This window comes from Littorina saxatilis, linkage group LG3 (genome assembly GCF_037325665.1).
Source record: "Littorina saxatilis isolate snail1 linkage group LG3, US_GU_Lsax_2.0, whole genome shotgun sequence".
In the NCBI taxonomy this organism is placed as follows: Eukaryota; Metazoa; Mollusca; class Gastropoda; order Littorinimorpha; family Littorinidae; genus Littorina; species Littorina saxatilis.
Window position 1 is genome coordinate 74,526,597 of NC_090247.1, and position 27,990 is coordinate 74,554,586.

The following is a 27,990-nucleotide window of genomic DNA, read 5'->3' on the forward strand; positions in this document are numbered from 1 at the left end:
CACAAACTCATACACACCTTGTATGTTGAGTACCAACCTGCCAAGCACCTGTTTGTGAGTACCTGTCGTCATTTCTGCATTGGAGGATCGGGTTTACACTGTTTGCTACTGTGCATTCGTTAGACGCGTTAGGTATGTGACATTCGTTAGACGCGTTAGGTAGCCTATGTGACATTTTGTTTCTGTCATGCACACGAAACTATACTTTCTTCTCTTTATATTGTGACGAGGTTGACTGAAATGTATATGTAATTGTGAAGTTCTAAACACTGACCACAATGAAATAAGTCAAATTGATATACAAAATCCAAGTACCAATGAGTGTTTTTCGTTTGTTGCGAATAGCATAATGATTGAAGGTGGCATGTGCTGTCACTTTCCGAACAGCGGCTTCGAAAAGCCACTTAAACTCAGACACTGATTGTCAAGATAACACAGTTGTATCGTTCGTTCTGTTCGAGAGCTTTTGATGACGATATCTTCTTCTTCTTTTGCGTTCGTGGGCTGAAACTCCCACGTACACTCGTGTTTTTTGCACGAGTGGAATTTTACGTGTATGACCGTTTTTTACCCCGCCATTTAGGCAGCCATACGCCGTTTTCGGAGGAAGCATGCTGGGTATTTTCGTGTTTCTATAACCCACCGAACTCTGACATGGATTACAGGATCTTTTTCGTGCGCACTTGGTCTCAGTTGTGCTTGCGTGTACTGCACACGGGGGTGTTCGGACACCGAGGAGAGTCTGCACACAAAGTTGACTCAGAAATAAATCTCTCGCCGAACGTGGGGACGAACTCACGCTGACAGCGGCCAACTGGATACAAATCCAGCGCGCTACCGACTGAGCTACATCCCCGCCCCGAAGGATGATGACGATATGAAACGGCTCTTGTGTTGAGACAACGGACATCACTTGAACTTGTGGCGTCACAAGAACTACCTGAGTCTATATTCAAAACATACCACAGCTATATATTCTGATCGTTTATTTTAAAAGAAAGTTCCAACTCACAAGAAAAACCTTTTGTTTTAATACCATGCTTTTGGAGCAATCAGTTGTGCGCAACTTACTCAGCTCTGAAGTAGGAAGCTGAAGTTACATCAGAGATATTGTAGCAAGAATGAACAGGGTTTATTGTTACATCTGTACGGTACTTCTTTTACTATTCCGTAATAGCGTATCTATTCGACGGTGTTTGGGAGACGTCTGCTGAGTGGGCATTCATTTATTCAAAGTTGACGAAATAGTCGGTTACTATTTCAGTACCACTCGCTAAGCGGTAAGAGACTATAATTATGAGCAAACACTGTGTTCACTATTGCTAATCCGTCTGGGACGATCGCACAGCATTCTCAGGCAAATCATGACAACTTACAGTGTAAATTGAAATTATCACTGTCATAGATAATGTTCACTTACAGGAGGGTACTACCAAAGAATGTCATCAAGTATCTTCCCATGCAAAACGACACATGCTATGACTTTGTACATGATTAGGATTTGTACACGTATAGGTGTGCCGCACGATTTTCACGTGCGTCTTTCGTGCAGAGATGAAAGGAGAACTTATCAAGCGATGCTTGGGATGTCGGAATTGCTCGTCAAACATGCAGCCAGAAAAAAAAGGCTTCTGGCTCACTGAGTTGATAAATATAGCTACAAGCATAATTATAACTCAGTGTTAACCTTCCAATATTGTCAATTTCTTGCGGGGGTACATTTTCTATCGCAGGTCTACAATATTAACTGACATAATAAATATCTAGGTTACAAGAAACGAGCTAATAAATATAGCATGCGTGTTTCTTCTTTTTTTCTGGTTTTTTTTCTGTTTTGCTTTTTTAGCCGCCGAAAATTCTTACTTTTACCAGTTCTTGCCACTTTAAAGTTTCGAGGGCGTGTACGACTGTGTAATCTATTCTCGTACTGTGACACTGTTTATCATAGGATTCTTTATCTCATGAGAAATCCTCTTCTAAGTTTGGCAGCATAATTGTGTAACTCAGACCGATAGTATTGTTACTCACAAACCTAGGCCTGGGACAGTTACACTAATCGATGAAATGCTATACTCGACAAAAGAAACCTAGGCCTGGGACAGTTACACTAATCGATGAAATGCTATACTCGACAAAAGAAACCTAGGCCTGGGACAGTTACACTAATCGATGAAATGCTATACTCGACAAAAGAAACCTAGGCCTGGGACAGTTACACTAATCGATGAAATGCTATACTCGACAAAAGAAACCAGGCGTGTGCGTTTTCTTGTGGATCTTCCGGCGTGATGAGCGGAACTTCGCTTTTGTGCATTGGATTTTCGGGGGTTTCTGTGGTCTCCGTTTGATTGTAAAAACACTACCTCTTGTAAATTCAAGCAGTTTGTTGCATACGGTATGGAAATAATGGACTTTGTCAAAGAAAAGCTGGTTTCAATATTAACAGTCTCGTCACAAAGCGCAACGGCGTAGTTTATCATGACGAGTAGTATAATATGTATACTATACGTGACACAGCCTATACATGACCTCCATAGAACCATGTGAGGTGTATTCTGGTGGGAGTTGAGATGCGATACACTTACTCCAGCTCCTGAATAACTGCAGGCGTAGCAAAATGTAATCAATCCTTGCATAATTTCCTTTATATGTCTTGTATTTAATAGCATCGTCCATTTGCAACAAGCACAAAATAAGCGAAACAAATAGGAAATAGCAAGCAAATTAGGTCTCTTCTGAAAGAATAGAAACGTATAAGAGTGCTTCCCCTCAACAAGCGAGAGAGAGAGAGAGAGAGAGAGAGAGAGAGAGAGAGAGAGAGAGAGAGAGAGAGAGAGAGAGAGAGAGAGAGAAAGAGATAGACAGAGAGTGAGAGAGAGATTGAGAGGTGGACAGAGAGAGAAGAGAGAGAGAGGGAGAGACAGAGACAGAGACAGAGACAGAGACAGAGACAGAAAGAAAAAGAGAGAGCAGTAAACGACAACAACAAAAACATTACTGACTAGGTTTAGTGGACAATATACCAAGCCAGACCTGCACACGAAGGAAATGGAAATAAATTTATAAGAACGCCTTCAATCGATCAGTTGTCGATGGCTCAATGTAACCAGCGGTCATAATTGATTGACGGTGCAACATTTCCGTTCTCTGTAATCGATGTAATCTGGATCAAATAGGCAGTTACAATAGGCAACCATTAATGGATCACCAGTTGTCGTGATATGCATACAGCCTAAAAGCGGCGTTGCCCAAGAAGAAAGTTGAAAAGATTATTTCAATTTGAAAACTATGAATATATATTTCGTGCCCTAATCACGGAATTGCAGAATTCGCTGAATCAGCAACATTTTTGCCCATTTTGCGTCATCGGCAAATCGCTGCCCATTTCGCAAAATCGGCAAAAATATTACCGATTCCGCGAATTCGGCAATTCCGTGAATTGGGCACGACATATACATATCAACGCCTCAAAACTATAAGACTCACAATGTAACATATTGATCGTTTGATATATTCCGCAAGATTGTACTGGTGTTCTGCCCAAGGAAGACACAATTGCAGATGGACGCTGCCCCTTTAATAAGGTTCCTCTTACCTCTCTAGCTCCTACTGTTGAGTCCTGAGCCTTCTTGATTTTAACCATATTCATTTTTTGCAGTTGTATCGATACCAAGACAAGCATGACGCGAGGAAACTTCGAAGAAGGGAAACGAAGCAGCTTATCAGAGAGATGTATTGCATCCAGAACCTGCTGAGATTGTCACTTAGATAACCCTGGTTTTGACAAACTCTGGCCGCTGGAGCTTTACATTTTCAACAATTAAAAGTATTTCATAACGAAGTGCTGAAGATTTTTTACAAAGAAGATTCTTTTGGGAGGTGACATAAAATATGTTTGCAGTAACGAGAAAGTGGAGCGCACGCGATGACTACACGAACACATGGTTTATTGTGGGCGTCATGAAAAGTTCAAACTGTTATCATCTTCATCTTTCCTTACTTCGCTATTTCTGGCGTTCTGTGTAAAAAAAAAAAAAATAGGCGCTGAAAAGTTTGTAAAATAATTGCATTTAACAGTCTTCATCACATAGCAAGTCCCGGTGGAAAAAAATGGCGATGACTGTCCACGACCAAGCACGGCGACAGAGGATTAGTTAGGGCACGGTTGACTTAATCAAGGAAGTATTTAAACACAGCGAAACAAAGTGGCGGTTGTAATGAGCACAACGGAACCAGCAACACTGATGGTAGAGCTGAACGAAGTCAGCACCAGACGGCATCACTGTAGCCTAATAAAGCGAATCATTTCACAGCAAGCAGTCCTTGTGGTCAGAATTTCGCAGCTCGGAGAGGCAGTTGTGTGTGGAAAAGATCAAGTTTATGACAATGGAACTAGTAACACTGATAGTAATTGAATCAGTGAAGCCTGCACCAGTCTGCATCCCTGTAAAGCAACGGACTTGACAGCAGTCCTTGTGTGTGGAAGTGACCAAGTTGTGCATCATGGAACCAGTAACATAACAAGAGGAACCACTCATAGGACATGTATAACTGAACGAAGCCTGCACCAGTCGGCATCACTTTACTAGAGTAAACCCTTTCACGGCAATCCAGGACCTTGTCCTTGCTTGTGATCAGAATATCTCAGCTCAAAGAGGCAGTTGTTGTGTGTGGATAAGACCAAGTTGTGTATCATGGAACCAGTTACACTTATAGTGTAACTGAACGAAGTCTGCAAACGATCAGAATATCTCAGCTCAGAGAGGCAGTTGTTGTGTGTGGATAAGACCAAGTTGTGTATCATGGAACCAGTTACACTTATAGTGTAACTGAACTTATTCCCCCCTCTGCTTCTTTACCTCTGTAAACTTGTAGGGGTAGTTATTTTTCGATAATGACCCAGCAACCAAACAAATAACGACCCAGCAACAGCCTGAATCCTCGATAGTGCAATGGGTTGAGAAGCTGTTCTGTTTCGGTACTACTTTTTTCGACTGAAAAGTTCCGAACGCTCTAACGTACGAAGTATACATCTCTGGAGCAAACAATACAAACATACCGCATCTAAATTAACAACTACAGGCCTGAACACATGAATCTCCATATAAAATCCATGAGTTCGGTTGTTTTCTGAGTCTAGATCAGACGTTCATCACAAGCAATTTCCCAAGGCAAGTAACTCATACTTTGTCTAGCGACAAGAGTAGTTCCCCTTCTTTTCACTCAGTTTCTTCGACAACAGACTGCAATCCGACGGTCAGTTTTCAACAATATTTCATTTAATAAACAGATCACACGCAACCAAATGCACACATCTCATCAATTTAAACAACATAAAGCGGTTTCATACACTATTTTCCCCAGAAAACTTAACTTCATACAGTTTTTAACGTTGGAACACGGGTGCAAAAGTTCGTCTGCTAGTCCCATTTGACGAAAAAACATTATCCTAAACGATACCAAAACATATACAGAACACACAATATCTGCCTTTGCCGCCACAGCAGAATAACAGCATATCCGTGTACTTGATTTTAGCCCAAAATAGGAAAACTGACAAGAAGTGTTAACAGAATGGAATGATTTGCACGGAACTATACAACCGCGCATTAATCGATCGCCTGCGCAGGTTGACTGGTTGAGAGAATAGGATTCGATCAAACTTTCGCAAAAAAACTCCTCTTTTCTTTGAATAACTGAAGAAAGGAGGAATAAAGAGGTTACACACCTCGTCTCAGTGATTATAAAAAATAATGGTCTCAGTTCGCGGTCATGAAAAAGCTCGCTAAAGCTCGCATTTTTCATGATCCGCTAACTTCGACCATTATTTTTGATAATCACTGAGACTCGGCATGTAACCTCTACGAAGTCTGCAAACGATCAGAATATCTCAGCTCAGAGAGGCAGTTGTTGTGTGTGGATAAGACCAAGTTGTGTATCATGGAACCAGTTACACTTATAGTGTAACTGAACGAAGTCTGCAAACGATCAGAATATCTCAGCTCAGAGAGGCAGTTGTTGTGTGTGGATAAGACCAAGTTGTGTATCATGGAACCAGTTACACTTATAGTGTAACTGAACGAAGTCTGCAAACGATCAGAATATCTCAGCTCAAAGAGGCAGTTGTTGTGTGTGGATAAGACCAAGTTGTGTATCATGGAACCAGTTACACTTATAGTGTAACTGAACGAAGTCTGCAAACGATCAGAATATCTCAGCTCAGAGAGGCAGTTGTTGTGTGTGGATAAGACCAAGTTGTGCACCATGGAACCTGTGACACTGATCGTGACGGGACGCAGTCTGCATCAGTCAGCCTTGCAGTACAAACCCAAGGGCAGGATGAAAAACGGGGTGTGGTACCCGATACCCAGGAGTGCTCCTCCCCAGGTACGTCACACCTGTGTCTTATTGATCAATATGTGTTGGTTTTGTCGCAGGAGAAACTGTATTGAGTCTTTTTTAAAATTATTTTCTTCCCAATGTTTAAGGTGTGTTACGCGTTATTTGTTTAATTTTTGTTATTTTTTGTTGTTGTTTTTGTTTAGATGCATATTTTAGCCTTTTTATTAGTTCAAGTGTTCCGTAGCTGTCAACACCGTACGTGCGTGCTGCTGTGTGCTTTTGAAAGTCGCCTTGCCCCCTTCCCCTCCCCCCCCCCCCCCCCCCCGTCACCCGATAAACTCACTTCGCCCCCCCCCCCCCCCCCGATTTGTGTGTGCTGTTGTTGTGACAACGTTTTACCCCCCCGTAAGCTTTCTCTCATTTGGACTGGCACTGTTGGCATGTGTATACATAATCCATATCCATTGCCATTACCTATAGTAATCCTAGTGGCCTGGAGCCTTACTGGTTAGGCAAAAAATAAAAGTTGGTTTAGACCGACCCTACTGATTGTTTCATTTCTAAAAACAAAATCAACCTTTGGCACAGTTTGCGAACCATACCGAGACTAAGGGAAGTAACCTCCTTTAAACTCGACTAAATCTTCACAAGGTCATCAGCTTTAAAAGACGAAGACAAGTGACTGGCAGGGTCTGAACCTGCTGGAAAAAAACCACCCTGATGTTCTGGCTTTTCTATACTCTATGTAGCCTCGCCATTGACAGACAGACAGACAGACAGACAGACATGCAGAAAGAGAGATAGGCAGTCAGTCATCAGACAGATAGACAGACAGACAGACAGACAGACAGACAGACAGACACACACACACACACTCACACGCACACACGCACACGCACAGACGGACACAGACAAACACACTCACACACGGGACACAAACACACACACAGGAACACACATACACACACACACACACACACACACACACACACACGCACACACACACACACACACACACACACACACACACACACACACACACACACACACACACACACACACACAGAGTCGCCAAACTTTTCCTCCCAAACAAACACGTAAACAGGCCAATCAATGTGTTTCTTATCAAAGTCAGACAAGCACTTCATGTTCCTCATTCTATTTCAAGGCAGGTGCGTGTCATTAAAGGTAATCGCGCATGGAGAAATATTCTCTCTGATCATTCTGTGTCCGTTTACCCGCCACTCAGGTCAAATATGTTTGACGTGGGCAGGGAACGGTGTTGAGGCTTTAATCCTGCCACTAAACGATCAGACTAGGTCAATGTTGACACGCCAAATGGATGTGTTTGGGTAAACCGCGAAAGCATAATATTTTGTCGTATTATCTGGAAGGTTAGGAATAAAGAGCAATATCGATCGCACTTGCTTGTGTTCTTCCGATTACAATATGAGCGGACAAAGCGCGCTTTGTGGTTCGAATATAATTTTCTTTCGATGACAAAGAAAAGAGATAAGGACGCGTACAGTGTGGTAGAAAGGAGACGAAGTGGTGCGCAAGTCTGTTTGACTTGTTTTTTTATGAATTATATAATTATGCACTGGATAAAAATTCTACTTCATTGCTTTTCTGTAGAGAATAATGCGAGCATTTACTAAATACACATGTTTGAAGATAGATGAGATAGGGGACTTATTAGAACGACAAAGAAAACAGATAAGGTGCACAATACGGTGGACATAAGACGAACTGAGTGTGCTGTCTCTTTGACTTCGCTTGTTTTTGTGAATTATATGCACTGGACAACAATTCTACTGCATTGCTTTTCAGTACAGAATAATGCGAGCATTGACTAAATACACATGTTAAAGTAAAGTTTTATGTTATTTGATCTAGCAGAACATTTCCAAGATCATAAAGATAAATGAGAAAAGGGGTTTGATGGAAGAGACTTATGTCTCTCATTTTGACTGGAAAGATCGATTACCGCTTACATACGGCTTTAGTGTGGAATGCGAAGGCTCAGGTCAAACAAAAATATATGTTGGTTTAGGGTAACGTGACCAAAAATGATAGGGTCGGTAGGTCGGCTTTTGAAAACTTAGTCGATTTTAAAAGAGGTTACTTCCCTTAGTCTCGGAATGGTTCGCAAAATGTGCCAAAAGTTGCTTTTTGTTTGAGAAATGAAAATAACGTTTTAGGGTCAGCGGGAAAAAATAGGGTCGGTCGCGATCGAGTTACCGTTAACCAACAAATATTTTTGTTTGGCCCAAACAGAAATAATAGGAAATCATGCTGTCTCTGTCTTAGAAGTCTCTGTATCTCCGTCTGCCTGCCTGTGTCAGTGTCTGACTCGCCATCTGTATGTCTGTCGGTCGATATTTGTGCATGTCTGTAGACATTAAAAGACCACAAACAAAGAATTTGCACCGAAGTAATACTAATTTCAAACGTGTTTGCTTTTCCTTTTACATTGTCTTGTTGTTGGAGAAAAAAAGAGCTTTTCAACAGAACTAATCGTTCGATCTAGGTTATTTACTTGGGGAGGTAGTTAACCGTTGACTCGGTGGGTGATTAATGCTGAATTATTTTTTTATCACAGAACTATTTTCTCTCATTCGTCCATTTTCTCACAAACTATGCGACAAGGCTTCATCCACTATGAACATTTTTTTTTCATGCGGTAAACATAACAAAATACCAAATGACACTCTCTCAAACGCAACATATCCACGCGACTTTATTGGCCACAAGAAAGCCATACGTTTGACCTTGGTCAGGGTCATTCGCACATGCAGTTCACAGGGTGTCAGGTACGAAATGGAAAACTGATCCCTACTTCAGAGTCGACCACCCAGCCGAACCATATTGAAGACTGGTAAATAACTCGACCATTCAACGCGATCATTGCATTGTATAACACCGTCACGGCTGGGGCCTGACCACTGAAGCGTGAAGCGACTGGCCACCGGCTCATAACGTTCGATTCATCGACCCGATCACATGAAACAACATGGGGCGTTCGATCACCGTGATATTCAAGTTCTCTTGATGTCCGCTGTGATTGGTGTTGTTGTTGCTTTCCGGCGATCACCGCGTCACCACGTGTGCGCTTTCTTTCTTTCTCCGTTCCGATCTATTCATTGCTTCCGGTATTGTCTAAAATGCGGAGCAGGTAGGTGGAAACTGCACGAACAGTTGATCTAAGAATTCAATGACTGCTGAGAAAATGAGACGCCCGTGGAGGATGGGAGCATTCAGGGAATCTGTAATTATAAAGACAACGAAGAAGAAGAAGAAGCAGAAGAAGAAGAAGAAGAAGAAGAAGAAGAAGAAGAAGAAGAAGAAGAAGAAGAAGAAGAAGAAGAAGAAGAAGAAGAAGAAGAAGAAGAAGAAGAAGAAGAAGAAGAAGAAGAAGAAGAAGAAAAAGAAGAAGAAGAAACAAGAACAACAACAATAACAACAACAACAACAACAAAAACAACAACAACAACAACAACAACAACAACAACCTGAAAATAGAGAAACGACAGAAAACTATTCTTGGCTCAGTTAAGACACCGGATGACACAGAAGTCTTGTTGAAGGTTTACGTACAGTGGAAATAAAGACCCATGTCTCCCACACTATTCCGTTATCTCTTAATCTCTGGACACGATTGTTCTGCAGTGGGATTGAAAGACCACACCAACGGAATCAATACCTGTCTGACTGTGACGCAACTAATGACGTCGGGTAGAAAGTTGGGGAACAAATCGCCTGCACAAAAGTCTATTGATCTGACTATTGACAAATGTGCGTTGCCATTGTGTTTTGCACTCTCTGTACTCCACAGCACTTAGCATGTTGGGACATCAAACATTTGCATGGCTGACGTCTGTGGCATACAGTGACCTACACTGGTCACCCAACGCCTGGCCTTTCACAGGGCTCCCCACGGACGCCCCTCCTAGTGCGTCCCGGGACCCCCACTTTAAATGTTAGAGGGTCCATGGACCCCTACTGCAGTATTTTAGAGGGTTCCAAGGGTCCAAAAGCCGGAAATTCCCAGTGTACTTATAAAACATTAAGGTCACATATAGTGTACTGCGAAGTGTCGATTGCAGTCTGAAAATGGTATCTACGGTACGCACGATAAAGGAGATTTAGTGCGTCCTAGGATCCGCTCTTTTAAAATCTAAAGCGTCCAGGGACCCCCTCCATATATTTCTAGTACGTGTTTTCGGCTTCTAGTGCGTATAGGACGCAAGGAGGCGCGCTATGGGGAGCCCTGCTTTCAGCATGCAGTCATGCTATGGGGAGCCCTGCTTTCAGCATGCAGTCATGCTATGGGGAGCCCTGCTTTCAGCATGCAGTCATGCTATGGGGAGCCCTGCTTTCAGCATGCAGTCATGCTATGGGGAGCCCTGCTTTCAGCATGCAGTTATGCTATGGGGAGCCCTGCTTTCAGCATGCAGTCATGCTATGGGGAGCCCTGCTTTCAGCATGCAGTCATGCTATGGGGAGCCCTGCTTTCAGCATGCAGTCATGCTATGGGGAGCCCTGCTTTCGGCATGCAGTCTTGCTATGGGGAGCCCTGCTCTCAGCATGCAGTCATGCTATGGGGAGCCCTGCTTTCAGCATGCAGTCATGCTATGGGGAGCCCTGCTTTCAGCATGCAATCATGCTATGGGGAGCCCTGCTTTCAGCATGCAATCATGCTATGGGGAGCTCTGCTTTCAGCATGCAGTCTTGCCATGGGGATCCCTGCTTTCAGCATGCAGTCATGCTATGGGGAGCCCTGCTTTCAGCATGCAGTCTTGCTATGGGGAGCCCTGCATGGGGAGCCCTGCTCTCAGCATGCAGTCATGCTTTGGGGAGCCCTGCTTTCAGCATGCAGTCATGCTATGGGGAGCCCTGCTTTCAGCATGCAGTCATGCAAACAGTCCTGCAGTCAAAGGTTGACCTACATCTACAGTGTGCACGTGCACGTGCGTGAACTGAGGGCGGTAGAAAAAAGATCAGAACATGTCAAATTGAAACATCACTGCAATAACACATACAGACAAGCAAGTGCTGACACAAAATGAAACAAATAAGTGATAATACGCCGAAACGGAAAGTAATTGACAGGTCAGAAGAAAAACAAACAGAACAGATAAAATCGCGTCAAAGTGAGATCTTCAATATTTGAAAAAGACAGCGAGTGTAAACCTCGTATCACACATCAAGCCAAGTAATATTCTATTTATCCGACATTGTGCACTCACGCGCGTGCCTTCTGTCCTAAACTTATAGACAGCTCCGTCGCTTTGAATCAACTTACTTTCGAACTTCAAATCATTCTCTCTTCTGGGCAACTATTCGTTCGCGTCACAAGTAGATTGCCTTTTTACGTTTAGTCAGGTTTTGAAAACACACGTACATAGTCACACACAGACACACAGACTCTCTCTCTCGCTCTCTCGCTCCCCTCGCCTCTCCTCTCTATGTTTCACCATGCATGTTCTTTGTTGCTGAAAATCCTACTTTTGCCCAACTCCACCCATCTCTCTCTTAGATCTTCTTCTTCGTCCATGGGCTGAAACTCCCACGTTCACTCATGTTTTTGCGCGAGTGGGTTAATTTTTACGTGTATGACCGTGTTTACCCCGCCATTCAGGCAGCCATACGCCGCTTTCGGGAGATCTCTTACATCTATTACTACATGCACGGCCAAAAAAAAGTACCTTTTCCCGGGTATAATATTGACCGAGACATGTCTGAAACCCAGCTTTTAAAAGCATGTGAGCCCAAAAGAGCGACTGACAGGCAAAACCCACAGACTTCAGAAAGGTTCATTCCGGTCTGCGGACAGAACTGAACGCTGAGTCAATATAGGAAAGAGCGAGGGTGAAAACACATTAAGAGGAGAAAGCCGCGCGCGAGAAAGGGTGGAACTAAAAGCAAGGGTAGCCTAATGTTCTGTGAGTATATGTATAGGCTCTACTCGGAACCTGTGGTGTACGCCTGAAGGAAGCGATTCATTTTCTGCAGGTGTTTGGGGCATCGGAAGACCATATAACACTCTTCGGTGTGATTTTGTGCGTGGAATTGGTGGAATAATTTGAGTACAGACCTACCAATCTGTGCACGGTATTGTTGTGAAAAATGTAAGTGATTTTTTTACAGCTGTTTCTGTGTCATTAAGAATTGTAAGTGGCTGACTGACTGACGGATGAATGACTTAACTCTGAAGGATAACAAGTTCAAGAAAAAAAACCTTTGTTTTCAAGCCTGTTTTTATGGAGAATACTTCTTCTTCTTCTTGTCGATCACTCGGATGGAAACGCCGGTTCTCCGCGCAAATGTTGCCGTGCGCTGTAGGTCGTCCAGACTGTCATAGAGCTTCCCTTGCACCGTGGTCGCCTCCGCCCAGATCTGGCTCCTGAGGCCATCGTGTAGTGGGCAAGTCTACAGCAGGTGTTCCGTTGTTAAATGTTTTAACATAGAGGGGGAATCGAAACGAGGGTCGTGGTGTATGTGTGTGTGTGTGCGTGCGAGCGTGCGTGCGTGTATGTAGAGCGATTCAGACCAAACTACTGGACCGATCTTTATGAAATTTTCCATGAGAGTTCCTGGGATTGATATCCCCGAACGTTTTTTTCGTTTTTTTGATAAATGTCTTTGATGACGTCATATCCGGTTTTTCGTGAAAGTTGAGGCGGCACTGTCACGCTCTCATTTTTCAACCAAATTGGTTGAAATTTTCGTCAAGTAGTCTTCGACGAAGCCCGGACTTTGGTATTGCATTTCAGCTTGGTGGCTTAAAAATTAATTAATGACTTTGGTCATTAAAAATCGGAAAATTGTAAAAAAAATATTTTTTTTATAAAACGATTCAAATTTACGATCATCTTATTTTCCATCATTTTCTGATTCCAAAAACATATAAATATGTTATATTTAGATTAAAAACAAGCTCTGAAAATTAAAAATATAAAAATTATTATCAAAATTAAATTGTCGAAATCAATTTAAAAACACTTTCATCTTATTCCTTGTCGGTTCCTGATTCCAAAAACATATAGATATGATATGTTTGGATTAAAAACACGCTCAGGAAGTTAAAACGAAGAGAGGTACAGAAAAGCGTGCTAACCTTCTCTACTAAACCGCTCTTCTTGTCAATTTCACTGCCTTTGCCATGAGCGGTGGACTGACGATGCTACGAGTATACGGTCTTGCTGAAAAATGGCATTGCGTTCCGTTTCATTCTGTGAGTTCGACAGCTACTTGACTAAATGTTGTATTTTCGCCTTACGCGACTTGTTCTTTCTCTTTCAATCTAAATAGAAGTGTTCCACTTTTGAACACACTTACTTTAACCAGTTTTCAACACAGTGTAAATTGTAAAGAAGTATGGGACTAGGGTTTTGGATTTTCCCCCTGCTTTATAACCACAAAAAACGGTGAAAATGGCGTTTGGCAGAAGTACGTTTCGGATTAACACAGCATTTTGGTTTAGCGTGTTTTTATTAATTTCATGTATACATGTTATATACAGTAACAACATTAAGAACGTAACAAGCAGACTGCTTATGGACACGTTCTAAAACGTTCTAAAACTGATAATCAATACACATTCTGATAACAAGACATGGCGAACAAGTGATAACTTCAACCCTTTTCTTTCAAAATATTTCATAATATTTTATACAAATAAAGAGAGAGAGAGAGAGAGAGAGAGAGAGAGAGAGAGAGAGAGAGAGAGAGAGAGAGAGAGAGAGAGAGAGAGAGAGAGAGAGAGTTAATCTTGTTTGAAATAAATTTCTTATTGTGTAAACAATCACATATCTGTCCAAACTTTTACAACTATGAGGGGTAAGGTTAAGAGCACCCTACACGATAAAGACGTATCTCAACAATTAACAACCAGCCTGGCCGCTTCCTCTGCCGAGTTGGAATTGATTTCAAAAGCGGCCCTCATGTCAATCTGCTAAATTAGTTCAGCAAGAAATGCCCCCTCTGCACAGCACGCAGCAAGACTTTGAATCAAAGTATTAGTTCAAGTGGAAAGATGATCTCACTTCATGTGGAAACCTGGATAGATCCGTGCTGTGCATGCTTGTTTCAATTCAATTCAATCGAGTTCAGTTCAATTCAATTCAATTCAATGCAATGCAATTCAATGCAATGCAATGCAATGCAATGCAATGCAATGCAATGCAATGCATGCGATGCGATGCAATGCAATTCAATATAATTCAATTCAATATAATTCAATTCAATATAATTCAATTCAATTCAATGCGATGCAGTGACCAAGTGCAGTGATGTTTTTTCCCATGTAACAGCTTGGCCAGATCTGAGACGGAAAGCCGAAATGTTGACACAGGCAAGAGTGTGCCTTTAATTGTCATCCGCTTTTCTGGTGTATTGTCAACGATTCTTTCTCTCTAGTACACACATAGACATAAAGGCGCGCGATATAGAGTTCTGTGAATAAGCACCACAACCACTTGTTGTCTTTTTGTCTTTTTCAACCACCTATACTGCCTTTTTATATTTAGTCAAGTTTTGACTAAATATTTTAACATCGAGGGGGAATCGAAACGAGGGTCGTGGTGTATGTGCGTGTGTGCGTGTGTGTGTGTGTCTGTGTGTGTGTGTAGAGCGATTCAGACTAAACTACTGGACCGATCTTTATGAAAATTGACATGAGAGTTCCGGGGAATTATATCCCCGGGCGTTTTTTTCTTTTTTTCGATAAATGTCTTTGATGACGTCATATCCGGCTTTTTGTAAAAGTTGAGGCGGCACTGTCACACCCTCATTTTTCAATCAAATTGATTGACATTTTGGCCAAGCAATCTTCGACGAAGGCCGGACTTTGGTATTGCATTTCAGCTTGGTGGGTTAAAAATTAATTAATGACTTTAGTCATTAAAAATCTGAAAATTGTAAAAAAAAAAATTTATAAAACGATTCAAATTTACGTTCATCTTATTCTTTATCATATTCTGATTCCAAAAACATATAAATATGTTATATTTGGATTAAAAACAAGCTCTGAAAATTAAAAATATAAAAATTATGATCAAAATTAAATTTCCGAAATCGATTTAAAAACAATTTCATCTTATTCCTTGTCGGTTCCTGATTCCAAAAACATATAGATATGATCTGTTTGGATTAAAAACACGCTCAGAAAGTTAAAACGAAGAGAGGTACAGTAAAGCGTGCTATGAAGCACAGCGCAACCGCTACCGCGCCAAACAGGCTCGTCACTTTCACTGCCTTTTGCACTAGCGGCGGACTACGTTCAGTTTCATTCTGTGAGTTCCACAGCTTGACTAAATGTAGTAATTTCGCCTTACGCGACTTGTTTATTATTGGTTAAATACTTTACTATTTACCCTCCCTGGTGTTTAATTGTTTCTGTTGCTTGTCTTTGTTAGTCACAGCTTACTTGAGACGAACACAGCAGGATGCAATAGAAGCTTTATTACAACGTATTCATAGCCAAGGATCAGAAAAATAATCTATACCGTTCTTCTGTCATTTTGAATAATGATTATGTTCTAGGCAATTGTTTGGGGGTCAGGGGGAGGGGGTGGGGAGGTAGTGGAGCGGAAGGGGGGGGGGGAGGGATAAAAGTGGTGGAGGTAGAGGCACGCGGATCGGATGGATGACAGCGAAAAATGCAATCTTTCACACATACAAATCATCTTTTGTTTCCCTCTATGAATCACTCAGGGTTTTGGTTACACCTGTTAATGCAAATTTATGGATTTCTGGCGTGTAAAAACGTGTCTCTCATTCCAGACTTGTGACCTCTACATGCGATAGTTTGACGTTCATTCCCTTTGTTCGACACACAATAGTAATGCTGCCGTCTTCTTGTGTAAAACACTCATTTCAGGAGTAAGATCGTGAAGCGAATAACTTTCTGGAATGAATTGTGTTTCTTAAAAAAAAGGTGGGTGGGTGTAGTTTGGGGGGATGGGTGGGTTGTTAAAAAAAAAAGAGAGAGAGAGAGAGAGAGAGAGAGAGAGAGAGAGAGAGAGAGAGAGAGAGGGAGAGAGAGAGAGAGCGAGCGAGTAAATAAACAAACAAACAAACAAAAAACCAAACAAACAAGAAGGGCAAATGCTAATACCACTCACCGTCGTCATACGTACTATGAATCAGAAACAAATTGATCTGCTATTGCATTCGCAGGAACACTGTTGTCTTATCTCTTCATCAATACAAGTACAGGTGTAATTCTACACGATCAAGGAAAGAGTCGCCCATTTTTACAGACGCCCGACCGTGGCTTAAAAATGAATTAATGACTTTGGTCATTACAAATCTGAAAATTGTAATTAAAATTATTCTTTTATAAAACGATCCAAATTTACGTTCATCTTATTTTTCATCATTTTTTGATTCCAAAAACATATAAATATGTTATATTCGGATTAAAAACAAGGTCTGAAAATTAAAGATATAAAAATTATTATCAGAATCAAATTTCCGAAATCGATTTAAAACCAATTTCATCTTATTCCTTGTCCGTTCCTGATTCCAAAAACATATAGATATGATATGTTTGGATTAAAAACACGCTCAGAAAGTTCAAACGAAGAGAGGTACAGAAAAGCGTGCTATGCAGCACAGCGAAACCACTACCGCGCTGAACAGGCTCGTCAGTTTCACTCCGTTTTGCACAAGCGGCGGACTACGGTCAATGTGAAAAAATGCAGTGCGTTCAGTTTTATTCTGTGAGTTCCACAGATTGATTAAATGTAGTAATTTCGCCTTACGCGACTTGTTTACATTTGGTCAAGTTTTGACTAAATGTTTTAACATAGAGGGGGAATCGAGACGAGGGTCATGGTGTATGTGTCTGTATGTGGGTGTGTGTGTCTGTGTGTGTGTGTAGAGCGATTCAGAGTAAACTACTGGACCGATCTTTATGAAATTTTACATGAGAGTTCCTGGGTATGATATCCCCAGATTTTTTTCATTTTTTCGATAAATGTCTTTGATGACGTCATATCCGGCTTTTTGTAAAAGTTGAAACGGCACTGTCACACCTTCATTTTTCAATCAAATTGATTGAAATTTTTGTAAAGCAATCTTCGACAAAGGCCGGACTTTGGTTTTGCATTTCAGCTTGGTGGCTTAAAAATTAATGAATGACTTTGGTCATTAAAAATCGGAAAATTGTAATTTTTTTTTAATATAAAACGATCCCAATTTACGTTCATCTTATTCTACATCATTTCCTGATTCCATCAAATTTAAATTTTCGAAATCGATTTAAAAACAATTTCAACTTATTCCTTGTCGGTTCCTGATTCCAAAAAACATATAGATATGATATGTTTGGATTAAAATCACGCTCAGAAAGTTAAAACGAAGAGAGGCACAGAAAAGCGTGCTATGCAGCACAGCGAAACCACTACTGCGCTAAACAGGCTCGTCAGTTTCACTCCGTTTTGCACAAGCGGCGGACTACGGTCATTGTGAAAAAATGCAGTGCGTTCAGTTTCATTCTGTGAGTTCCACAGCTTGACTAAATGTAGTAATTTCGCCTTACGCGACTTGTTTAGCTCTCCGCTTGCGTGCTAACTGTATAGAACTAAGTAAACAAGAGGTGAGCCACACCCCACCCCCTCATCCTCCCCCCCCCCCCCCCCCATCCCCAACCATGGCGTATATATGGTGTTTTTTCCCCGTCCTGTCACAAAGCCTTCCGTGATTTGACATACTTTGCTAGTGGATCTGTTGTGTGAGTGCCACCTACGAGTTTTCATTAGTTTCGCCATGATGGAATGGCTGTAAAGGTTTGAACGTAGTCCGCCGCTAGTGCAAAAGGCAGTGAAAGTGACGAGCCTGTTTGGCGCGGTAGCGATTGCGCTGTGCTTCATAGCACGCTTTACTGTACCTCTCTTCGTTTTAACTTTCTGAGCGTGTTTTTAATCCAAACATATCATATCTATATGTTTTTGGGATCAGGAACCGACAAGGAATAAGATGAAATAGTTTTTAACACGATTTCGGAAATTTAATTTTGATCATAATTTTTATATTTTTAATTTTCAGAGCTTGTTTTTAATCCAAATATAACATATTTATATGTTTTTGGAATCAGAAAATGACGAAGAATAAGATGAAATTGTTTTTGGATCGTTTAATAAAAAAATAATTTTAATTACAAGTTTCCGATTTTTAATGACCAAACTCACTCATTAGTTTTTAAGCCACCAAGCTGAAATGCAATACCAAACCCCGGCCTTTGTCGAAGATTGCTTTGCCAAAATTTCAATCAATTTAATGACAAAATGAGGGTGTGACAGTGCTGCCTCAACTTTTACAAAAAGCCGTAATGACGTCATCAAAGGTATTTATCGAAAAAAAGAAAAAAACGTCCGGGGATATCATACCCAGGAACTCTCATGTCAAATTTCATAAAGATCGGCCCAGTAGTTTAGTCTGAATCGCTCTACACACACACACAGACAGACAGACAGACAGACACACACACACACACACACACATACACCACGACCCTCATCTCGATTCCCCCCTCTATGTTAAAACATTTAGTCAAAAGTTTTGACTAAATGTAAAAAGAAAACGAAGAAGGTATAAGCCAAATATTTTGAAGTGATGAAAAGTGCATAACTAACACGGAGGCTTTTTTTTTTTAACATGGGAGACAACCACTGTAAACGGTAAGGTTTCTTTGTCAAGGGAAGTAACTGTGAGTAGTTCTGATCCCTCGAAACTGCAGTCTCCCACATACAGTAAACATAACGTCATTTTGTACAATTGGTACAGACGACATTATGCACAGACATATGATACATCTTTTGCAGCTAAATCAAGTCTATAATACGACCTTTCGGTAAAATCAACATCTAACAACTAACATGTATGCTGTACATCCCATTTGTTTAGTCATACGGCCCTGAGTTGGGGTCTCGGTTAACCCAAACACTAAATAAGATCATACTTTTAGGGATCACTTCAAAAGTATGTTCTGCCGAGACGTCAGGTAAAACTGACAGGACCGTAACCCGCAAGGACGAGAAGCAGCCTCCCCTTCTGAGCGCGAAGCGGGCATGGCTGACTGCTGGCTCTAGCGGTTGGCTTGTGCCATTGATGAACGTTCCTCTCCTCCCTTCTGTGGGGAGTTGGAGGAAGGGGTGGCATTCTGAGCGGTTACGGTTCAAATAACTATGTTTCAAACAATGAAAAGCTCTTCCCCAACACCTCAGATTCAGACCTCGCCCATGACAACGTAAGGGTTATCAGGTGTCTATTGAGATCATACCCCCCTTCACCGTTTCCGCCTACCGCCATACACCTAATGACCGTCTTCATGTATACAAACAGGATACACTTTCATCTTCTTTACTATATTAACCTTGATCTTGTATGCACCCCCAGGTAAAAATGTCCACCAAAATACCCGTGTGACTTGAAATAATAGGCCGTGAAAAGTAGGATATGCGCCGAAATGGCTGCGATCTGCTGGCCGATGTGAATGCGTGATGTATTGTGTAAAAACATTCCATCTCACACGGCATAAATAAATCCCTGCGCCTTGATTATGTGCGCGATATAAATTGCATAAAATAAAAATAAAATAAAAAATAAATAAATCCCTGCGCTTAGAACTGTACCCATGGAATACGCGCGATATAAGCCTCATATTGATTGAGGTACTTTTATGGTGCAAACCCTGATGAGGGTCGTGGTGAGGGTCGTGGTGTATGTGCGTGTGTGCGTGTGTAAGTGCGTGTGTGCGTGTGTATAGAGCGATTCCGAGAAAACTACTGGACCAATTTTCATGAAACTTCACATGACAGTTCTTGGGTACGATATCCCCAGACTTTTTGTCATTGTTTCGATAAATGTCTTTGATGACGTCATATCCGGCTTTTAGTAAAAGTTGAGGCAGCACTGTCACGCCCTCATCTGTTGACCAAATTGATTAATATTATGGTCAAGCAATCTTCGACGAAGTCCGGACTTTGGTGTTGCATTTCAGCTTGTAGGTTTAAAAATGAAAATTGTAATTAAAATAATTTTTTTTTATAAAACGATCTTAAATTAATTAAGGGGGGGGGGTGGGGGTGGGGGGGGGGGGTTCCACTGTTGTAGAAATGTTAAAAATTCACTTTGACCTTGACAGTTCTCTAGAGCACTGACTTCGTTCTGTTGTGACATCCGTTGAGTGATTGCATGAAACACACGTTACAACTTCACCTCACCGGCCTTTAATGTTCCCAGTTCTCTAATAACACCGGGTTTGCCTCCATAGTGACAGACGTTGAGCGGTTGTTAGGAAAGCTGTAAATCACTTAATGAAGTTTAGAGCCCTTCTTCGTGGGGTCCCAAGATCCCACTTCCACTAAAGAAGCCCTTGTGCTTGGGTCGGCGCTGGGTGTCACTACATTCAAATAGATCCGTCTGTGTGGCTTAGTTTTGCGTCTTTGGTAGGGCTTAGTCGGTGTGCGCTAATGAAGTTCCTCTAGGAAACTAAGGATTGACGCACGACAGTTTGTGAGTGGTGTTTTTTCCTGTCTTTATTTGTGATTTACACCTCCTTTTTGTGGATTATGTGATTAGATATTTCCTTTTATCGTTCTTCAGAACATTGTAACGTGTTCCTTAAAGAAAAAGAAGTGTTGTGTCTTTCTTAAAAGAGCACCACGTTCACTAAGTGTTTACTCTATAAATTGAAGTGTTCAACTGTTGAACAGTCTTTCTATAACCAGTTTCGAAAACAGGGTGACATAGTGCATAGTTCTACTAACAAAATTACCATTAGTGTTCAGTTCAGAGACATCCTGTTTGCTGCCGCGCGGGCAGAGAAAATGTTCCCTCTTTATCTTCACCGCGCTGGCAGCAAAACCCCTCACGCGGAGGTGTTTTCAGACAGGCCAGACACAGGTTGGCCCGGAGGTGTGTTTACCATGTGCTACTTTTGCTTATAGAACTATGTACTATGATGTCACACTGTGTCCAAAACTGGTTACAGAAAGTGTGTTCAAAAGTGGAAACTTCAGTTTAGAGTGTGTTGGGGCCATTTTGTCAGAAACCTTGCCCACGAACGTGTTTTTTTTCCTTCTACGGTGTGTATTTCGATGTAATAATTGCTGCCTTACCACGGTGTGTCAACTGATTCCGTTCATACACCGGATTTTTCCGTTCGTACGCAGGATGTTTCCGTTCATACTGCCTAATTTCCGGCACTTTCTTAGCGGAAAAAACGTGGCGGATGGTCGTGTTGGCTGCGGACTTTTGTGATAAATATTGCAAAAATTAGGTAGCTAATTGGTTGTGCTATGTGTACGATAAGTACCAAGGTGCTAGTAATCCTCATAATAACACACGCGGGCCAAACGTGGCAGAATTGCCTGATTTAAAAAAAAAAACATTTTCTTTTTGTTTTTCTCGCTCTGTTATCAAATCTGATCCCTGATTTCCATATGATCACCAAAACCATTGCCTGTTACGACATTTCGCTTGAACAGAAGTTTATAGAAACCCATGGCTTTTGTACAATCACTTGTCTTTTGAAAACATGCCGATTCCGTTCATTAGCTACCTAATTCTTGCAATACCACAAAAGTGCGCTGCCCACACGACTTACTGCCACGTTTTTTCCCCAAGCAAGTGCCGAAAATGAGGCTGTACGAACGGAAACATCCTGCGTACGAACGGAAACATCCGGTGCATGAACGGAATCATGTGTCAGTTGACACACCGTGCTTTCGTTCACCTCAACACTTCATTCATTTTAGATCAGTGTTTGATTCGAGTGCGACTGGTTTGAAGTACTCAATTTTCTTTTTGAGTGTCAGAAGGATCCGTTAACTGCTAAAGAAGACGTCAACACCACGTGCTTTACCAGACAAACGCGTTGAAAGAACATGTTTCTAATGCAGACCTTCCCCTCATATCCTTCGTCCGGTGAAATGCCTTTGTTGTGTAACGTCTACGACATGGTTTAACGTGCTTTCATCGTAAATGTGAAACCCTCTGCGTCAAAGGACCGGTGGTAGGACAAGCAAATTGCTGTTCAGTACTTGAACGCGGAAATCTAGGTACTGACCAGATTGTCGAGCTAAAAAACACACACCTGTACTGCATGCTTGTATTACTCTTTTATTTTCATTTTAAGTCCATACAATTTTTTACTTTTTTTTTTTCCATCACAACAAGTATTTGCGTTTCTTTTGCCTCGGAGTATAGATAGGAATACTGACCTTACTACTTGATCTGTTAAAAAAATGCAAACAGATCGAATTTGTCTTTCCTGGATTAAATTTCTATGTTCACCTGCTCCGAGATCTTAAACGGTAATCTGTTCATGAAATTTACTACATGGTTTTATTGAACTTAAATTGTATTTTTTCAGCTCTTGCGACACAGAAAAAGAACAGCTCCTTCCAGTGCCGCCTCCACCAGGAGCATGCGCGTTGCGTCTGCGCACTCCGTCATGACTTCCCAGCAGCCTCAGCAGCTCAGCGTCAATGACGTGTACAAGATGGCCGAGCGCACGCGCATGCGCACGTCGATGGAGTCACGTCAAATGATGCTGGAACGCACCCAGAAGATGGTTCGCAACGACTCTGGCATGTCTCGTCCTGAGACAGGATGGAGCCGGGGCTATAGTGAGGTAAGGTCACTCTTAACTCAAACTAATCAAACTAAGCCAAAATGAGAACCACTTGAAACGATTTCGAAGTCATCAACCTCCGCGTGTCATTTCACAGCCATTCTATCTTCTTCTTCTTAACTCATGTTTTTAGCACGAGTGGATTTTTACGTGTATGACCGTTTTTAACCCCGCCATTTAGGCAGCATACGCCGACTTCGGGGGAGGCATGCTGGGTATTTTCGTGTTTCTATAACCCACCCATGGATTACAGGATCTTTTCCGTGCGCACTTGGTCTTGTGCTTGCGTGTACACACGAAGGGGGTTAAGTCACAAGCAGGTCTGCACATAAGTTGGCCTGAGAGATCGGAAAAATCTCCACTCTTAACCTATCAGGCGGCAGCGACCGGGATTCGAACTCACTACCTCCCGATTAGGAGGCCGATGTCTTACCACCACGCCACTGCGCCCGTCAGCCATTCTATCATTCTATCATATCTGCCATTCTACCCTCTGAACAGAAGTTTGGAACACTTTGTGACATAGTTTTTAGTTCTACAAGCAAACGAGACACACGTAATAGACACATGGTGTTCACATGGTGTTCACATGGTGTTCACATGGTGTTCACATGGTGTTCACATGGTGTTCACATGGTGTTCACAAGTGTTCATTTGTGTGTAGAAAGTCAGCTGACATCAAAACTTCCAGAAATGTCATCTGATTTAACAAGCATGTCTTATTTGTTCATTATTCCGCAGAGCTGCGGGTCGAGAGTGTGAGAATTCAACATTTTTTGAAAAACTTGCAGAAATTCCAACAAATTGAATTCTTCACCTTCCAAAATAAATGAATTGTTGAAAATGTCACAGAGCCGTGGTCCGCGTGTGGGAAGCACGCCGGGTCACGTGATCATCAAGAGGACACTGAAGGAAAACGAGGACTCTGGCGACGACACCGACAACGGGCCAGGTTTCATCAGCAACGTGGAGATCTCCCTCAAGCCCCGCACCGCCTCCGCCGGCGCCTGGAGCAGCGGCATCATCACCAGCGCCCACCACCACAACAGGCTGGGGTCCGCCGTGACGACTGTCAGTAGTTACGTCAGTAGTTACGTCAGTAGTTACGTCAGTAGTTACGTCAGTAGTTACGTCGGCTCCGAACTGAGCTGTGCGTCTCCGCGTCCGGAGGAACCAGGTGGGATTTGTTTCTACTGTTTGTCTCTCTTTTCTTTGTCTCTGTCCTGCTTGCTTTCTACTGTTTGTCTCTGTCCTGCTTGTTTTCTACTGTTTGTCTCTGTCCTGCTTGTTTTCTACTGTTTGTCTCTGTCCTGCTTGTTATCTACTGTTTGTCTCTGTCCTGCTTGTTATCTACTGTTTGTCTCTGTCCTGCTTGTTATCTACTGTTTGTCTCTGTCCTGCTTGTTTTCTACTGTTTGTCTCTGTCCTGCTTGTTATCTACTGTTTGTCTCTGTCCTGCTTGTTTTCTACTGTTTGTCTCTGTCCTGCTTGTTATCTACTGTTTGTCTCTGTCCTGCTTGTTATCTACTGTTTGTCTCTGTCCTGCTTGTTTTCTACTGTTTGTCTCTGTCCTGCTTGTTATCTACTGTTTGTCTCTGTCCTGCTTGTTATCTACTGTTTGTCTCTGTCCTGCTTGTTTTCTACTGTTTGTCTCTGTCCTGCTTGTTATCTACTGTTTGTCTCTGTCCTGCTTGTTATCTACTGTTTGTCTCTGTCCTGCTTGTTATCTACTGTTTGTCTCTGTCCTGCTTGTTATCTACTGTTTGTCTCTGTCCTGCTTGCTTTCTACTGTTTGTCTCTGTCCTGCTTGTTTTCTACTGTTTGTCTCTGTCCTGCTTGTTACCTACTGTTTGTCTCTGTCCTGCTTGTTATCTACTGTTTGTCTCTGTCCTGCTTGTTATCTACTGTTTGTCTCTGTCCTGCTTGTTTTCTACTGTTTGTCTCTGTCCTGCTTGTTATCTACTGTTTGTCTCTGTCCTGCTTGTTATCTACTGTTTGTCTCTGTCCTGCTTGTTATCTACTGTTTGTCTCTGTCCTGCTTGTTTTCTACTGTTTGTCTCTGTCCTGCTTGTTATCTACTGTTTGTCTCTGTCCTGCTTGTTATCTACTGTTTGTCTCTGTCCTGCTTGTTTTCTACTGTTTGTCTCTGTCCTGCTTGTTATCTACTGTTTGTCTCTGTCCTGCTTGTTATCTACTGTTTGTCTCTGTCCTGCTTGTTATCTACTGTTTGTCTCTGTCCTGCTTGTTTTCTACTGTTTGTCTCTGTCCTGCTTGTTATCTACTGTTTGTCTCTGTCCTGCTTGTTATCTACTGTTTGTCTCTGTCCTGCTTGTTACCTACTGTTTGTCTCTGTCCTGCTTGTTATCTACTGTTTGTCTCTGTCCTGCTTGCTTTCTACTGTTTGTCTGTCTTGTGTGTGTCTCTGTCCTGCTTGCTTTCTATCTTGCCTGACAAGTCCACCTGACGAACGGATATTGACGCTCTCACATGAAGTTTTCTACATCTATAGGATTGGTTTTTCGCCTTTCCCGCAACTCACGCCGTTTGAAGAGTTATGAAACATTTCCTTGGTTTCTCCCAAACATTGTTGCTGTTCATGATTGAGATCATTCAGCTTTTCTAATATGTACAGTATGTTATTTACACCTATACCTGTCAGCTGTTAACCTTTTCTGGTCATGTTCATAATTCCACAAGCAAGCAGAGAAAAACTGACAGACGACAGTTAAAAACTTCTGGGACAAAAAGGTGACATCAAGTATTGTAAACATGTTGAAGTTATTGACGCTCCGTTGTTTAGTTCCGACGAGGCGAAGTTTTGCGCGACGCTCCAAATTTCAGTTTGTAGTTTGGCGACCTCGAGTATGCAATACTTACGGCAAATTTACACTGTTTGTCCTTTTCTACCGATTTTTTTTTCTTCCTAGCTACGTCTAATTCACGCTGTTTGTGTCTTAATCCATCGTTTGCAGAAGCCCGCAAGATGAGCGTGGCGCGACAGTGCTGTGAGGTGATGGGGCCCGGGGTATGCCGGGATTGCCGCAAGCTGCGCGTGCGCATGATGGACCGGGAGCGGATGGAGGCCGACTTCCCGCGCCTGCGCGTCAGCGAGAAGAACGTCACCACCTCCGCCATACTCATGCGCATCTTACCGGATATGACGCAGGCGGAAATCCAGGACAAGATCGCACGAGGAGAAATAGCCAGGGACGGTCTGATGTTCCCGCGTCGTCGTCGTCGAAACAGCGATGACTCTGACGACGACAAGGAAAACGACAACAAACTACGTCACAACGGACTTCACCCTGCACAGGATGACGACAACGATTCTGACGGAAGTGACGACAGGGACTCTAGGGGAACCTCCGAAACCTTCATCACGCAAGCGCCTGTAATCCCCCAGATCAAACTTCCTAGATCTGCTCCTGCATCCAAAATGTCCACAAACCCTTTGTACCTGTTGGCAAAGCTAAAAATGAAGATGGGATGTGAGGCCAGCACTCCTCTGTTCTTTATGGACCTAAGGCACATGAACTCCAAGATCTTTCAAGGTCGGGTGGGCAAGAGCTCGAAGGCACCCAAAGAGGAGCCGGGGAAGAGAGAGGGACAACTGAATGTACCCGGTAACCCCACGTACCCGGCTTTTGTCAGTCCCAGGAAGAGCAAAATGATGGAGGAGCCAGCTTACAAAGCGTCCTTTCAACCACCACTGCTTGCCAAACACAAACAGGTAAGACACATGCAGAAAACATGTCATCACTTTGAAACTTCTTATAGCTTGCCGTAAATACAAGAACAAAAATAAACAACGACGTTCCGAGATTCTAAAGACTTTTTCATCACAGTCTAATCGAAGATTTATTGAGCTCTTTAATGTATAGCTCTTTATTGTTCAAACTGCAACATCTCGGATTCAATACTTGACCGTTTTTAACACTCCATCCTCTCTTGCCCACAGATCTCCAACCCTTCCTTCTTCGCCGGGTCCGACGATCCTTACTCCTTGCCGGACCGTCTGCCGGACGTGATCGAGTTCGCGGACGGCAAGATGGCCATTACTGACCCCAGCGCTGCCCTGCGGTCAGAGTCCTCTATGTCCTTCGCGTGATGACGGACCACAGCTGTCCGGACGAGGCGAGGTGTTCAAGGCCAGCACAGGACCCTCCGAGGAGACAGTGCTTGAGTGAAAGTAGAACCGTATATATGGGAATCGTCATCGCTTTGTTCATGCAGCGATCAACTTTGACTGGGTAGTGTCGAATGAACGGAGAACCGCCTCACCGAGCAGACAGTACATGCGTGAAAGTGGAACCATAAATGGACATCTTCGTCGTTTTTTCATGCACAGCAGCGGTCAACTTTCAGTGGGCAGTGTCGACTGGACGAAGAACCGCCTCGATCAGTGCGCCCTGATACAGTGTGCGAAACTGAAATCTGTGTGAGGATATGAACAAGATGAATATGGTCGAGATTTCGGTCGTTGTTGATGGATGTTCGGCTGCGTATTTCTGTTGGGAGTTTTAGTGAATAATTATGATATAAAATATTGAGCAATGTTTTGCTCTACTTTTGTTGTCAGGTGTGTGTGTGTGTTTGTGTGTGTGTGTGTGTGTGTGTGTTTGTGTGTGTGTGTGTGTGTTTGTGTGTGTGTGTGTGTGTATGTTTGTGTGTGTGTGTGTGCGTGTGTTTGTGTGTGTGTGTTTGTGTGTGCGTGTGTGTGTGTGAAAGAGAGAAAGAGGGGGGAGGGGAAAGGGCTTCAAACAATACTGAAATCCAAGGGGAATAAGCAGCCAGGTGTCGAGAGAGAACTCAAATGAATAATAAGTTACTTCCCTTCACAGTCCAGACACGTTCCGCACACACACGCACACACACTCACATACACATACACACACACAAACACACTCTCACAGTTACTCTCTCTCTGTCACACACACAATCCGTGTCCTGATCATTCTAATATGTAGGGGAAGGGCTCCTAATATGGACCACTTTTTGTTTCA

The 27,990-nt window shown here is 42.5% G+C and overlaps 1 protein-coding gene and 1 non-coding gene across 3 annotated transcripts; both read left to right on the forward strand.

The window, feature by feature from the left end:
- Positions 1 to 27,537, forward strand: LOC138963241 (uncharacterized). Of its 2 annotated transcripts, XM_070335300.1 has the most exons (6): positions 1 to 132; positions 3,659 to 6,387; positions 22,727 to 22,987; positions 23,840 to 24,164; positions 25,960 to 26,717; positions 26,946 to 27,537. In XM_070335300.1, exons 2-6 carry the CDS (start codon positions 6,265 to 6,267, stop codon positions 27,093 to 27,095), a joined length of 1,617 nt encoding a protein of 538 aa, XP_070191401.1. In that variant the 5' UTR covers positions 1 to 132; positions 3,659 to 6,264; the 3' UTR covers positions 27,096 to 27,537. The 2 variants fall into 2 exon arrangements, with proteins under 2 accessions (XP_070191401.1, XP_070191402.1); XM_070335301.1 differs by lacking the exons at positions 1 to 132; positions 3,659 to 6,387 and adding an exon at positions 12,238 to 12,473.
- On the forward strand, positions 19,300 to 19,519 carry LOC138963369 (small nucleolar RNA U3). Its single transcript, XR_011454830.1, has one exon. It is a non-coding gene; the product is annotated as a small nucleolar RNA U3 (small nucleolar RNA).
- Positions 27,538 to 27,990: the final 453 nt, after the last annotated feature.